At 57.6% G+C, this 15,002-nt stretch overlaps 1 protein-coding gene across 10 annotated transcripts in view; it reads right to left on the minus strand.

The window, feature by feature from the left end:
• Positions 1–15,002, minus strand: part of Gse1 (Gse1 coiled-coil protein) — a 365,720-nt gene that overhangs the window by 28,870 nt on the left and 321,848 nt on the right. The window contains exon 1 of one of the 10 annotated variants that reach the window (XM_052166231.1): positions 13,780–13,935. The exons of 8 other annotated variants lie outside the window; for them this stretch is intronic. In XM_052166231.1, the coding sequence (XP_052022191.1) occupies positions 13,780–13,786 (7 nt within the window). In that variant the 5' untranslated portion in view covers positions 13,787–13,935. Of the gene's footprint in view, positions 1–13,779; positions 13,936–15,002 lie in introns of those variants that run through there. One more of the 10 variants, XM_052166234.1, reaches the window with a different exon arrangement.

Genomic DNA, 15,002 nt, shown 5'->3' on the forward strand with positions numbered 1-15,002 from the left:
AATGAAGGAGTTCCTAAGAAGGCCATCGGAAAGCAGGTATGTATTTATATCACAATTCCTAACAGCTGCGAAATGACAGTTATGCAGGAGCAACAAAGTAATTCTTATGACTGGAGGTCGCCACAGCATGACGAACTGTATTAAAGGGTCGCAGGATTAGGAAGGTTCAGAACCAGTGAGCTTAGGAAGCAGCCAAGCCGGTGAGCCACCATCTACCACCCTTCTTTGTGGTCAGCATCTCAGTCATCCTTGGACTTCAAGGAGTGCAGATGGGGAAACTGAGGCCAGGTGTACCCGAGGCTGGACTGGTGTAACAGCTGAACAGTGATGTTCTCATTCCCCTCACATCGCAACGACACTCAGCCTGAGCCCTGTGTGCCTCGTCACTCAAACTACACGGCTCCAGTGATTTAAAACATGTCCCCGAGTCTTGTCACTTATCCCTGCATGACCCAGAGACAGGTCTGTGTGTGAATGGCTCTGACAACTCACTTCCAGCAAATACGTTGTTTTCAGCTTGGGGTGATGGGGGTACCCCACCTTCTTGCCTTCCAGTCCCTGGAGCAGACAGGCAGCACTCTGAGCTGGACCAGGCCAGCCCTGAAATGGACACACAGAGGCTCCAGGCACTAGGAGACACTAATCTCCCTACACCAATGTTGGGGAAGTTTAATATATTGCACTGGTTCTAGAATGAGCCGTTTACCTCAGTCCATTAGAAACCAACAAACACTGCTCCACCAACAGACATGACCCTCAGCCTCCACCAACAGACCTGACCCTCAGCCTCCGCCAACAGACCTGACCCTCAGCCTCCGCCAACAGACCTGACCCTCAGCCTCCGCCAACAGCACAAAGCCACCTCAGGAGCCATCCCATGCTTCCACCCCTTGTTCTGTTCAGGGATCGGTGTCCTTGGGCTCATTCCAGATATGAGTGGGTAGACCCAGCCCAAGGGTGGGTCGGAGCAGGGCCAGGACCACTCGGGGGAAGAGCTATCTATGTCCTGTGTGACATAGCTGCCTCAGACCCAGCAGGAGGATTCAAGTTGTAGTGTCTCACCCAAACCACCCACACCAGGTGGGCAGCAAGGCAGGTGGAGATGCTGGGAGCCGCCGTTCACTGGACAGCTGCAGGCCTATCCCCCAAATCCGAGAAGGGGACCGTGCCACTGAGGGGGCCTGGCCTTCAGGATGCCGACGGTCTGAGCAGATATGCTGGGCCCACCAGGCTTGGCAGGACGGCAGATAACAGGGTTTGTGGTGGGCAGGACCTCCCGGTACCACATGCTATCCAGGGCCCCCATTATGCTCCTGTGGGTGACCCAGACAGGACCCCACCCGTCAGAGAACAGGGGACCCACTCCTCGGGCCTCCAGCAGTCTCACGCCCAGGGCATGGCTGCCCTTCCCTCCCACCCTGGGGAAGGAGGGGGTCCCCCAAGCCTAGGTCCAGGAGGTATCAGTATGTTCCCAGCCTGGGAAGCTGCTCTGATGTCAGCTCACTTAAAATAGAATTCCAAATGAGTGGCTTCATTAGGGAGAGTCTAAAATTAGCACCATTCCTCACATGCGCACATGGGGCCGGCGGGGGAGGGGTGGGGAACAGCCTCGGGTACCAAAGAGGATGCGCCAAGTTGTGGGGGGAGCTGACGAGTCCCCCGTCCCCTTCACTCACTGGCCTAGGGCCATTAGGGATGGTGTCTATGTTGTGCCTGGCACCCTGAGAAGAAGCCACCTCGATAGGCAGGTACCAGTGTCCACAGGGGCTCAGGTGCGGCAGGCCGGGCAGCAGTAAGGAGAGAGGTGGGCACGGATGCCTACTCTCCCTGCCCTCATTAGGGGATATTTTATTAAGGTCTCTGCTCTCAGCCGTCGACTGAATCCTCACCTACAGGACTGGCTTGTATGAATTCATTATCCTAACAGCTGGGAATAGTGTGAGGGCCATGATGGATGAGGCCGGGGGCTGCCCGCAGTCCATGCTCTCCAGGCGAGCAGCTAGGTGGGAACGTGAGCCTAAATCTAAGTGGCCCCCTGGGCACTCTACACAGGCGCCTTCCTGCTGCCTCGTCCAAACATTCACTCTCAACTCGGCCTCAGCTCTCCTCTCTCTAGACCCAGCCATGCAGAACCCAATGCCGAGAGCTTGGGTTTCTGCCAGAAGCTACTATCTCCAGGAAATAGCAGGGGGACAGCCCGGCTGCCTTGGTGCACTCTGCCCGGTTTCTCCCTTAGGTTTCTAACATGCCTGGGAGCATCGGTGCCAAGGGAGGAGACCCCAGAGCACCAGGCAGGTGATACTGTTCAACTCACCTCGCTCTGGTCCTACACTGTTGACCCTGGCAGGCTTCACGGGGTGGGAGGCGGGCTGGGGGGGGGCTCCAATGCCATGTCCGTCCCTCCTGCAGTACGTCAGGAGTTATTAATCAGCCCAGCCTCCCTCCCTCCCGGCGAGGCCGTAATTACCGTTCCTTTCATCCCAGCTCCTCCGGCACCAGACCTCAGGCTTGCTCCTGGTCTGTAATTACCAGCTAATAGCTGAGATGAATTTTCTGAAGGCCTGGTTCAAGCACCAATCCGCCCCCTCCTCCCCCAGCAGCCCCTCACCCCGGGGTAATTACACCTAGGGAAGCAGCGCCCAGCAGAGCTGAGCTCTCAGGCAGTGTGTACCTGGATGCTCTAGCCGCCCCCCTTCGTCATTTTTCATTACCACACACTGAAATGTTTGTGAACGGACAGAGGCTGGGTCAGCCCAGGCTCCACGCCCCTCCCCTGCCCCCCAATCCCCACGGCCCAGAGGGTGATGCTTCTGTAGCTCTAACAAGGCTGGGGTCACCCTGCTGCAGGAACCTAGCGGCTGCAGTAGTGTGGGGTGCCACGTGATTCTCCAGAGCCTGGACAGCGGCTTTGTAATAAATTCATTATTATGTGTGCCGCCGGGTTGTTCTGAGCGCACCCATGTGAGGCGGCGTCTCCAGGGTGGGGGCAGGGAGGTCTGCTGATGTTCAGTGGTGAGTGTAACCCCCCCCCCCAAGGCTACTCAATACTGCCCAGCTGCCGCTGCTCCCAAGGTCAGTCCCCCCAGGAACCCCGTGCGCGCGCAAGCCATCAGAGCGAGATAGCGGAGCAGATGGTGACTCCTGACCCAAGACCGTGAAAGCGGAGAAAGCAGCAGGCGAGTGGGGGTGGTCTGGGTATGGCAGGGGCTCTGATCTGTGGGTCAGGGGGGAACAAGGCAGCCAGGCAGAATGAGGGAGGGAGACAGGAGAGGTTACCCACCTCAGCATGGTGCCAAGGACAGGAGGGGCCACCCACAGCATGCATGGTGTTCCATGTGTATATAAGCAGCTTCTGGGGTTCCCTGCAGCCATGGTAGGGCAGAGAATGGGGACCTTTTGGTAACCCCCAAGCCTGTCCCTGTCCACCACCAGGCTGTCAAAGGCCCCGCTGTCTCAGTGTTCAGAAACACTTGGGAGTGACAAGAGGCCCACACGTGGTGGATTGAAAAGGCGCAGAGAAAGGGGTAACAGTGAGGGGTGGTGCTCGAACTCAGGGTGCTGAGGCAGGGGGACCACAGGTTTAATGTCAACCTAGACTTGGTGAAAACTCATCTTAAGAACAAGAAGGCTGAGGGTGAGCTCAACGGTCAAGAGCTCACTTGGCGTGGCGAGGCCCTGGGTGCAGGACCTGGCATGGCGGAGGCAGGGAGGGCGGGCGTAGCGGCTGCAGCAGCTTCTACACTGCACAAGCACAAGTCAGTCCGCAGCCAGCTGACCCCAGCCTCCTAGGGATCACCTGACCAGGTACAAAGCCACGGAGCAGGAGTCTCAGGGGTTCCCAGGCGGCGGCAGCAGCAGGGATGAGGTTTGGCAACAGATGGCAGCGACATTCGACGCGATTATTCTAAGTGGCGGCTGTGCTTCTCGAGAAGCCCCGCGTGGGCAGATGATGGCGGCACAGCCTGCCCACACCAGCTCGGCAAGGCCCACGGGAGGAACCGGGCTCCTGAGGCTGGGAAGCCAGTGGTTGCCGCTAAGGGTAACAGTTCAGAGCCCAGCACCATCCCTGGTGGTAATCGTGAGGACAGCAGGAGGGGACACTGGCTCGGAGCCAGGTGTGTGTGTGCACACAGCTTCTATAACCACAATGCTACTCTCACATCAGCAGACCCCGCACACCAATGGCAGTGACAGGCAGGTGAGACGGACGGCCACTCACACGGCTCAGGACACCAAGCTGATCCTTTCCTTTCCTTCCCCGGACTCCCTTGTCAGCTGCTTACTAACACTGGGGACAGGGACAAGGGACCTCACTGTGCCCTTCCTCAGCAGGACTGCTCTGTCTGCTCAACCCATCTCCCGGACGTGAAGACGCTACCATGACCCAGTCCGGTCCGGGTGTTTTACCCAGAGGGCAGTGGGGGCTGGAGAGCCACACATCCTCTAGGCTCACATCTGTCCTGTAATGTACCCCGAGTCAGCTCCCATTAGGCGGGGAGAGGTGAGGAGGTAGGAATGGCCTGAGGAAAGGTCAGAGACCCTTCAACAGCACTCGGTCTTGACAGCGCAGGCGGCTGACCTCAGGAGCCGACCACGCGCCATGCTGTTACAGACAAGGAGGGCAGACAGTGTGCTTCTAGAGAGGGTGCAACATCGCCCAGCAGCAGTGTCTGCACACCTCACTGAGCCCCAAGTGGCCCATGGCACCTCAGGCTTCATCGGTCACAAAGAGCCCTTTGAGCACGCGCGTCCCCAAAAAACAAACACTCAAGTTGTCCAGGCCAAAGTTACGTGCCTCTTAGTCTCCATGGCATGCAGGCCAGGGGCTGGCAGGTTGAGGCCGGGGCCCTGAGTGTTTGACACCTGACAGGCCTCTACAGCCATAGGACATCCAGTTCCCCAGGGATCCCCAGTATCCCCCGGGACAGGGCCCTCCACTCCCATTTCCTGTTTTGACTGGAGGCTGAGCGGGGCAGTGTTACTGCAAAACCTCTCACCAGAGCTAGAGACCAGCACACACCAGCCACCTACCAGCATTCTCGGCAGGTGCTATAGGTGGGGGGGGGTCACAGGTGGTTTCCTGAAAGAGGGCTGGGGACAGTGAGGCCAGGCTAGTTCCCTCCTGCCAGGAGGTAGGTGCATACCCGTTTGCACAGAAGTGCCTTGGTCCCAGCCAGCGACAACTCCAACACAGGCTGGGCACTTCTGAGGGCTGCCCTCAGGTTCCCAGTGCAAGCACCGGGAGAAGAGACAACCACTGAGGCGCTGAGTGCGTCTCTGGCCTGCAGTCATGTTAGGAACCAATGGAACACCTTAGGATGGAATTTGAGTCAAGATAAAGATTCAGTTTCTTTCAAGCTGCTGAGTCACAAAAACCACAAGTCCCCAAGTTAGGGGTCCTGGTGCCTGGTCTCTAGGGTCAGGCAGCCACAGCCCCCTGCCCAGGGCTCTCTCAGGGCTCGGAGTCCACAGGTGCTGAAACACTGGGCCCCACGGGGACACGCTCAGGCTCCGTGTGGCTAGCTTGCCGGACTTCAGAAGAAGTATGGAACAGGCCGATCCAGGAGGGTCCGTCTCAGACTGTAGCAATCCGCCCGTCACTCAAATCAGATTCAGGATCTGCCCCCCTCCCCCCATAAGCAGTTAAGCGGCTTGTTCCCAGGGCCGGCAGTTTAAAAGGTCCTGACCACCAAGCCCAACGGTCAGGTTTGAAGGAGGAAGGAGGCCCAACTTCCCACAGGTTGGCCTCTGACCTTCGCACGCACGCACACGGTGATGTGCACACTTTGTAAGCACGGTTTCTCCAGTCCCAATCCTGAAGTAACCCCAGGGCCTCCCACACACCAGACCAGTTAACAACAGCTCAGCCACATCCCCAGCCCTGCACGGTAATTTTAATAATTTGAGGTAAGAAACAGTTTCACTGTGCAGTGTTTTCTACTATGAAGTGACATTGGTGTTTACAACAGGTTATGATTTTGGAGTGGTTAGGGGTTTCAGTTCAGGGTTGCTTGATTTGTTTAAAAGACTTAAAGGTGGCCAGGCGGTGGTGGCGCACGCCTGTGATTCCAGCACTCTGGGAGGCAGAGGTAGGCGGGTTTCTGATTTTGAGGCCAGCCTGGTCTACAGAGTGAGCTCCAGGACAGCCAGGGCTATACAAAGAAACCCTGTCTCAAAAAAACCAAATCCAAAAAACAAAAAGACTTAAAGGCGTACCTCCACATTTCCTTTCCCAGCCTGACCAACAAAGGAGTTCCACCTGGGAATAGTGATGCTGGAAGGTGGCTTGATGCGTAGGGTATGACCACCACCAAACTTCTAGTCAGCTTCTCAGAATCCCCCAGCCCACTTTCCCAGAATGCCCCAGGTAAGCTTCCCAGAAAGCCCCCATTTATTTCCCAGAATTCTCCAGCCTATTTCATGGGCTCTGGCTGGAAACAGCTGAGCATGGCGGCAGACACCTTTTAACCTCAGCAGCAGAGATAGAAGCAGGTGGATGGGTCTCTTGTGTGGGTTCAAGGCCAGCCTAATCACGTTCCAGGATAGCCAGGGCTAAAAAAAGCATACACCACCCCCATCCCACTCAACATCATCATGACTGGCAAAGTTCCCCTTGCAACAGGCAGGTAACTGTAGACATCAGCTGCTGCCCCAGCACCAGGAATGAGGGGCGCCCCAAACCCCAAAGAGTAACACCCTAGGGAAAGGCTTAATTCATAAGGAGTAAAGTTGATATGCATTGTAACCCTACCCAAAGTCAAAGTTGAAAGTCATCATTGCTTCACATTCAGTTGGTACAGTTGTCCAGCCTGGGCTACAGAACAAAACAAAGTTCGAGGGCTCTCTCAAAACAAAAAAAAAAAATATAGGGGGTGGGGTCGGGGCTGGGGAGATGGCTCAGTGGTCAAGAGTTATTGTTCCTGCAAAGGGCCTGGATTGGATTCCTAGCACCTAGTTGGTAGCTCGGAACCACCTGACTCTAGGGAATCCAACATTTCCTTCCAGCCTCTGAGGTCACCACAGGCTCATGGCACACATATATACATGGTGGCAAAATACTCGTACATATAAAATGAAAATAAACAAATCTTAAAAAAAATAAAATAAAAGCAAAGAGTTCTGTGGCAGCCACCTCCAACGCACAAAGCTGTAGTTTCCACATCCACTGTATACACACACACACACACACACACACACACACTTGTGTGATTTCTACCCAGCGTGCACTGCTTTCTGTCATAAAGTTCAAAGAGTAAGTTGAGACATCAGAAGTCAGAGACTTCTGCACAGCACCTTGAACTCGGAGGCTTGCAAGCAGCTAGTGAAACCTTAGCTGTTCTTTAGTTAAGGGCCACACCCCGTGCCCAAATGACAAGGTCTGTCTGAGGGCCCAGGACTCAGGCATGGCTACTGACTTATACGCAGTTCTGCTCAGGAAAAGGAGAAGCTGAGGAAGGGTCAACTGGATGGGAAATGATTACGGCATACACCCCTCCTCGCCAACCCAGGGGAGGTTGGGAGTCACTGGGGCATTTGGGAGAGCAGCCATGGGTCCCCGGCAGTTCAGAGGCTGGTGGCTGCTGGTGGCCACATGGGAACAGTAAGATGGACGCTTGGACCATTTTTTCAGACATGGTGTGAAGAAGCCAGACTTTGCCACCAAACAGGTGGCAGAAGACAGGGGGAAAGGGGGGTTAGCCTAACTGTTCGACCCGAGGTTTCCGCACATGGAAACGCACCTGCTACTACGGGGGCCCTCCTGCCCCTTACACAAACGAGAAAAACACCGTGCACATTTTTTTTTTTGACAAAAACAAGAGACAGGCGCACCGCAGCAGTGACTGGGAAAGACCGACTCTGTTTACATAGGCCCCTCCGTTCCACACTAGCGACCTGTCCCCTGGGGAGAGATCTGAAGTCAGGACAGAGGAAAACTTCGAGTCTGGCTGTTCTCCAAGCCTGGCATACTGCCCCATGGGTCCAATGTCTGACCACAAGTAGGAAGCCTGGTGGACGAGGCCAGAGCCTATGCAAAAGAGCCAGGTTATCCCCATCTGGCCGGAAACTGCCTGGACCCAGGGTGCCCGCTTGTCCTGGGAGATCCTAGGAAGACACCTGCCCCAAATATGTGTGGCAGAGAATTGCCAGGGCCTGGCCCCCAACACTCCCCCCCCCCACACACACACACAAGGAAAGGGGCAAGGCCAGGGTTACTTGAAGAGAGGCCCGAAAGCTGCACCTGCTACCCCGCTTTCTCCTCCCCTGCCCCTCATGAGCCTGTTTGTCCTCTACACATGGCTTTCCTTTGGGACGGCTTAACCTGTCCAACATCAATACAGCTCCGACCAAAAGCGTGGAGATTGATCCCTTGAAGCTGCAGGCCCACCGTGTGAGTGCAGAGGGGCAGAGATGAGGGGAGACAGCGTGTGCTGGAGTGCTTCCCCCCGAACCCCAGGCCCCCAAGTGTGGCCCACAGTTCCCAAGGGAGCAAGAGGTTATGGGAGGGGATGTGCTCAGCACAGGCACCTAAGCTGGTTTGGGCGATCCCACAGACAGGTGACTGTCGTCCAGCACAGTTGGGTAACTAACTCCACACGGCACAATGGTACAGGGGCTAATTTATATCTCGAAAAGGGTCCCCTTGTTCACCATGAGGACCTGGATCTGTGTTGAAATTACAGGGATACCATCACCCTTTATGGAACCTGTGGCCACAGGTACCCCTTAAATAGCCAGTAATATGCACTTAACAGCTATGCCCCCTACCCTAGGCCAGAGGCCGCCTCTGAGGCCCACAAGCCAGGCTACATACACACGGGCTGAGAGATGCAGTTCACCGCTTCCCCTCCCCCGAGGTGTTAGCCCCTCTCTCACTGCTGGCCTCAGCCGACTGTCTGGGGCACAGGCATCATTATCTGAGCTTCTAGGACCTCTGCACTCCTATCTCACAGCCAGGGAGCCATCGCAGCCAGCTTGATCCCCCCCTCTGACCCAGCACCTCCAAAGCTCCCACTAATCGTAACTTAAGGATGGAGTCACAGAGCAACAACGAAGGGTCCCGGGCATACATTACATATGCAAAAACCCAGTGCTCACTCTAGGGGGACGACGGTCCAGTCCGAGGACCAAGGATGTAAAACAGTGCGGAGGCCCAAAGCCAAACATGGAAGTCTTCAAGAGTTCAAGTCCAGCCAGGCTGTGCTGAGACACGGCTTAAATCCCAGCACTTGGGAGGCAGGCAGAGGTCTGCGAGTTCGAGGCCAGCCTGGTCAACAGAGAGAGTTCCAGACAACCATAGCTACACAGAGAAACACTGTCTTGAGAGGGGGGTAAAAAACCAAAATAAACAACCTAAGAAAACAAAGCAGAGAAAGCTCTAGACTAACTGGTACTGCCCAACTAGCACAAGGCACGGGTGCTATCCTCAGCTGCATAAAGAAGGCGGCGGCGGCGGCGGCGGCGGCAGCGGTGGGTCACTTTGTAATCCCAGTATTTGAGAGTCTAGGCTGGAGGACCAGAAGATCAAGGTCATCCTCAGATACTCTGAGGCCAGCTGTTGGATAGAACCAACAGAGATTTGAGATCAGCCTGGGCTACACTCTGGAAGCCTCACAAAAATTAGTTTGTTACCCCAGAGGTGATACATGCCTTTATAATAGCAGACCTTTAATCCCAGCGCTTGGGGGCAAGAGGCCGTGAGTTTGAGACCAGCCTGGTCTGTAAAGTTTTTCAGGCTTGACTAGAACAACTCAACAAGAATGTCTCAAAAACAAAAAAAAACCACAACCAACCAACCAACCAACCAAAACCCCATAAAGACAGGCTGGAGATGGCTCAGCAGGTCCGAGCACTCAACTCTCAGAGAGAATGACCTGATGGGCAGACAGCACACGGTGGCTCCCAACCACCTACATTTCCAGTTTCAAGGGATCCAATGGCCTCTTCTGACCTCTGTGGGCACTGTACACACGGTGGTACAAAGACAAACCTGAGGGCATTCACACACACACACACACACACCCCAAAAGAGGATTTCTCTGCATAACCCCAGCTGTTCTGGAACTCAAAAGAGTGCCACCTGTCTCTGCCTTCTGAGTGCTGGAATTAAGAGGCCTGGGTCACCACACTGGGCAAAGTAAATCTTAAAAAAAAAAAAAAAAAAAAAAAAAAAAAAAAAAAAAAAACCAGTAAATGGGGTTGGAGAGATGGCTCAGCCATTAAGAGAGCCGACTGCTCTTCCAGAGGTCCTGAGTTCAAATCCCAGCAACCACCTGGTGGCTCACAGCCATCTGTAATGGGTTTGGATGCCCTCTTCTGGGGTGTCTGAAGAGAGCAATGGTGGTGTATTCATATGCATAAAATAAATAAATCTTCTTTAAAAAAAAAAAAACAGTAAATAACAAAATATAGAAGCTAGGTCCCACCTGGAGAGGGCGATTCATCTGAAAGAAGGCCTGGCCTGGATATGAATGCTTCTTTCCTAAATTGTAGTCAATAATGATCCCCCCAAATCAGCCCCCCTTTCCACACACCCCATTCTCCAGTTAATGATGGCTCCTTCGGCAGAATCCCTAACAGCCAACCCCTTTTTCACAGTTTCCCGGTGACCAAGGACAGACTCTGGTGTCCTCAAGATTTTCCTGTTACCTACAACCATTTCTTCAGGCCTGGCTAGCTGTCACTCCCCCATCCTCTAAAAGGCAGGCACAAGGGGGACAGGCACGGAGGAAGGAGGGGTGGGTGTCACCTGGAGCCGGCCAGACCCAGGGGCCACCTGCACAAGGACAGGGACTTGCCAGACAAGGCTGCTCAAGTAGCTTTATCTGGCTGGGGTGGGCATGAAGGAGCGGTGAGGAGCTGGTGGGGAGATCCGCTGCAGAAGCCAGATTAAAAGGCCTCCGGAGCGCACGTTGGCAGCCGCCGGGAGCTGCCGTTGGACGCCCTCCCGTTTCATCTGTCTGTACACCTCCCAGCAGCGAGCGCGGGGCTGGCTTCAGGAGGCGCTCGATAAATTCTCATTGACAGGAACACTCAGAAACGTCACCTCCCAGGCCGTGGCCTGTGTGCCTGGGGGGGGGGGGGAGGGAGAAAGGCCATCGTGGGAAGTGAAGCCAGCAGTACTGGCGGGCTGCACTTGGCTGAGCCTCGGAGATCTGAGACTCCATGGGGGCAGAAATTAAAGAGAGTCGGCAGGTCTGCCGCACAGACCAGGCTGAAATGTCACCTCAAACGCGGTTCTCTGCAGGTTAAACATGCTCTCTCGCCCCAAGATCCCAGGAGCGGGAAGGAGGGAGGGAGGGAGGGAGGGAGGGAGGGAGGGAGGGAGGGAGGGGGAAGAGGTGGGCTGGGCCTCATAGAGGGTTTGTGGCTGTTGCCACAACACGGGTAATTAGTGTGCTCCCCCCACCAGAAGGCTCCTATCCAACCCTACCAGGCTTTGGAGTAACCCAGGCTGGGCATTCCAAGGCTGCAGATGGAGCCAGGAAAAACCGGCCTCGCTGGCTCACCCCACAAGCCCCTGCGGGTTCCTGGGGGCAAGGGAGAAAAGTGGCAGCTGGCTATTACTCACTGCGTCTCTAGGGAAGGGGAGGAGACCAGCAGGGAGCTAAGGCTAGACCTCTTTCAGATGGGGGTGGGGGGGAATGGACCACACCTGCCTGAAGGGTCAAGGCCAGCTGGGGCGAGGGCCTGCAGGAGGTGCAGGCCCCAGGTTCACCACAAAGTGGCGCAGGCCTCTCTCCCCCTTCCTCTGGCTAGAGGTGCAGAGCCCTGAGGTGGCGGCTGCCTCTCTGCAAACCGCACAGCCCTTTGAGATCTGCAGCTTCCAACTTCCTCCAGAGACAGGGAAGTTACTCACAGCCAGAGGCGGCCTGTCTGCCAGACGGACAGCTTGCCAAGAGCAATGGCAGCTTCCGAAGGGGTCAGGCTTCTCTGGAACCTTCCCACCACACCAACCCCATTAAAAACTACCTTAGAGGCACCAGACTGGCCCCCAGGCCAGCCCCAAGGTTGGCTTGGTGGGTCCTGACAAGGCCTGGATCCTAGTAATTTTAAAATGTTAAGTTTAAGGGAACTATATGCACCCCCCCCCTTTCAACCCTAACTGGACAGGCTCCTAATAGCTGCCCCCAACAGGTCAGGGCCTGATCTGGCCTCTCTGCCTTCCTGGTTCAGAACCTGCCCTAAGGCAGGCAGAAAAGAGCCCAAAGCCAGGACAGGCCTCCCACCTCCTTTCCGAAGGCGTGGCTGACCCCGGGTCTCCCGCTGGCTGCTCACCAGCGCCCCCCCTCCCCGCAAGCTTCCTCCGCTCCAGCTGCCAAACCAGGCGACAAAAGCCAACCTTGTACCAAGCCATCAAGGCGCCCCCCCTCACCCCCCAGGAGGTGGTCAGGCGTGACCCGGTGGCTGGGAGAAGTGTTGAGCAAGTGGCTTCTGCACAGCAGAGGCCCATCGAGAGAGCCTGCCAGCAACCCTGTTCCGGTCCACCCGGTGGGGCGTGACACCCAGCACAGCAGATGACACACGCTGCCAGTCGGAGCCTGTGCCCCGGCCCCCCTCACCTGTGGCGGGGCGACTGAGTGGCTGAGTCAGACACAGCCTGCGCCTCAGGTTCCCCGCCTGCGGGTGGGGGCGGCTGTAAACACAGCCTGAGCAACACTTAAGTAGCCAAGCTTAAGTAACACGGACGCCCAGGGAAGGCTGCTCGCCAGGGGGGGCCCCGGCTTCCTAGGGAAGAGGGGTAAACCAGTCTCAGGCAAGAGACTGAGACACTGCCAAGCGCCCAGCCTGGACCTCCTGCCTCTTTGTCCCCTAGTGCTGGAAATCGGCTTAGGCCTGATGCTCCCTCCTAGAGCGAGGCTGCGCCTTTTGTTCCGGCCCCCTTTACAAAAGGATCTGGTATTTTGGTCTTTTTTTCTGCCCTTTTCCATTTGGTGGTCCCGCTTTTTGTTTTCAAACCCCAACCTGTGTGGGCCCCAACCGCGACAGATAAGACACCGCGGGGGTCTAGGAAGGGTTTAGTATGCTTTAAAAGCTTGGAAGACAAAGGCTGGTTTACAAGCACCGTGCCGACCCAACTCGAGTTGGCACCCCCACCACGGGTGGCAGGTGCGTGGGGGCGCCCCTTGCTCGCTCCCGGCTCCGATGCCCAGACCTGCGGCCCCAAGCCTGCTCGGCTCGCAATCCGAAGCGGCCCCCGCCACCTCCCGGCGCTCGGAGAGGCGGGCAGCGGGGAGGGCAGCCGAGCTCCCGCTCCGCCTCCAAGAAGGGAATTTAATTAGCCAGCCGGAGAGGCGGCGGGCGACGAGGTGTCTCTGGTGCTGCAATATAATTGAATCGGCTCCACTCGGGCGGGCCACTCGCCGTCAGCGCGGCCGCGGGGGGGCGGGGAGGCGCATCCAGGCGGAGCGGGAAGGGCCGGGCGGGGGGGGGGGACGCGGAGGCCCCTTCGACTGCCATCCCAGGCAAGGCACCCCCCCGTCACGATCCAACCACCTGCCTGGGCGCCCCCGCCCCATCCAAAGTTTTGCTACAACCGCGAGCCCCGGAGCCGCCCCCGCGCACTTCCCAGCGCACTTCCGCGGCCGCAGAGCCCGCTGCGCCCAGCGCGCGCGCGCAGCCGCGAGTGTGGCTTCAGGTCGGCCGCGCGCCCCCGCGCTTCTGGTCTCTCGCACCCGCGGGACCTGGAACCCACCGGCCGTTGGCGCCCCTCCCGAACCCACAAACTTGGGGAGGGGAAGAGCGAGGGAACCCCCGCCACCCTCCCACCCGCGCGCTCACCTTTCATGCCAGGGCCCCGCCGCTCCGCCGCGCCTGACACATGCCGGAGCCACCGTCGCCCGGGTTTGTCTGAACTGCTTATCTCACTCGGGGCTGTGCGGCGGCGGCTCGGCCGCTCGGGGAGGTGGAGCTTCCGGGGCCTGGGCCAAGAAACACCTGCTGCTGTCGCCGCCGAGGACACACCCAAGCGCAACGCCGCCCACTCCCCGGCCCCGGCTCGCTCCCGGCGCCCTGACCTCAGCCGGCGGGAGGTGTCGGGTTTCAGCCGCAAGCGCACGCGCGCGCACCGACGGACCGCCCGGAGCACCCAGCGCGGTCACAACCCGCCGGGTAGGTGCCGCCCCCGCGCTCTTGGCGCTCCTGGCGACCCTGGCTGGACAGTCGAGGGGGATCTCTCAGAGGCCTCGCGGGCCACTCATCTCCAAGAGTAGGGAGGAGTGGCTTACATCACGCCTCCCAGATCCGAGCCTCATAGCCGCCTCCCCAAGCGCCTGGAACAGTGCCTGGCACCTGGCCACCCACTAAGAGAGGGGAGGGATAAACCCAGCGCTCAGGAGGCCTTTCCTTGTGCTCAATGGAGGGGACCACACAATATAGGCCGTTGGCCTCCCTCGCTCTAAGATGCCTGATCTATTACCGCAACTTTAAAGGACTTAATGTTAAGAGCTCGGGCCACGAGCCTCTGACCCAAGTTTTGCAAAGTCTCCATCTCGCTTTAAGGGATTTTTGTGAAGGCCATACGGCAGGGGGTCGTTCTTTAAAAGAGCCCGTGTTCTAGAAGCTGAAGTCCAGGGAGGCGCCGCTGCGCCAGGGGCATCGTTAAGTAGCTGGCATTGCGGTCAGAGGCGAGGCCGCCGCCTCCAGAAACTGGCACAACCCACCGCGCCACCGGCCCCAGCGCACCGCCTTCCCATTCTTGACGCCCCTACCCACCCTACCTCACCCAGGCACTTCACGGGGATGACTCAGGGTGCGTCCTGAAATTCCTGGGCACCCACAGGCGGCGCGGAGAGGGACTGTGGGCCCCAGCGTCCCCGCCCCCAACGCGACCGGTCCCTAGAACACCCCCTTCCCGCCACCCAGGAGGCGCGGGGTTACCCCGGGCAGCCGGGGTCCCTCGGCCCGACCCAGCGCGCAGGGAGCATCCAGTGAGGTGGCAAGGTCGTCGCGAGGTCCCGGGGTCTCTCCCGCCCGCCCTTTCTACACAGCTCTCTAATGATCCT

The sequence above is a fragment of the Apodemus sylvaticus genome, chromosome 21, assembly GCF_947179515.1.
Source record: "Apodemus sylvaticus chromosome 21, mApoSyl1.1, whole genome shotgun sequence".
Classification (NCBI taxonomy): Eukaryota; Metazoa; Chordata; class Mammalia; order Rodentia; family Muridae; genus Apodemus; species Apodemus sylvaticus.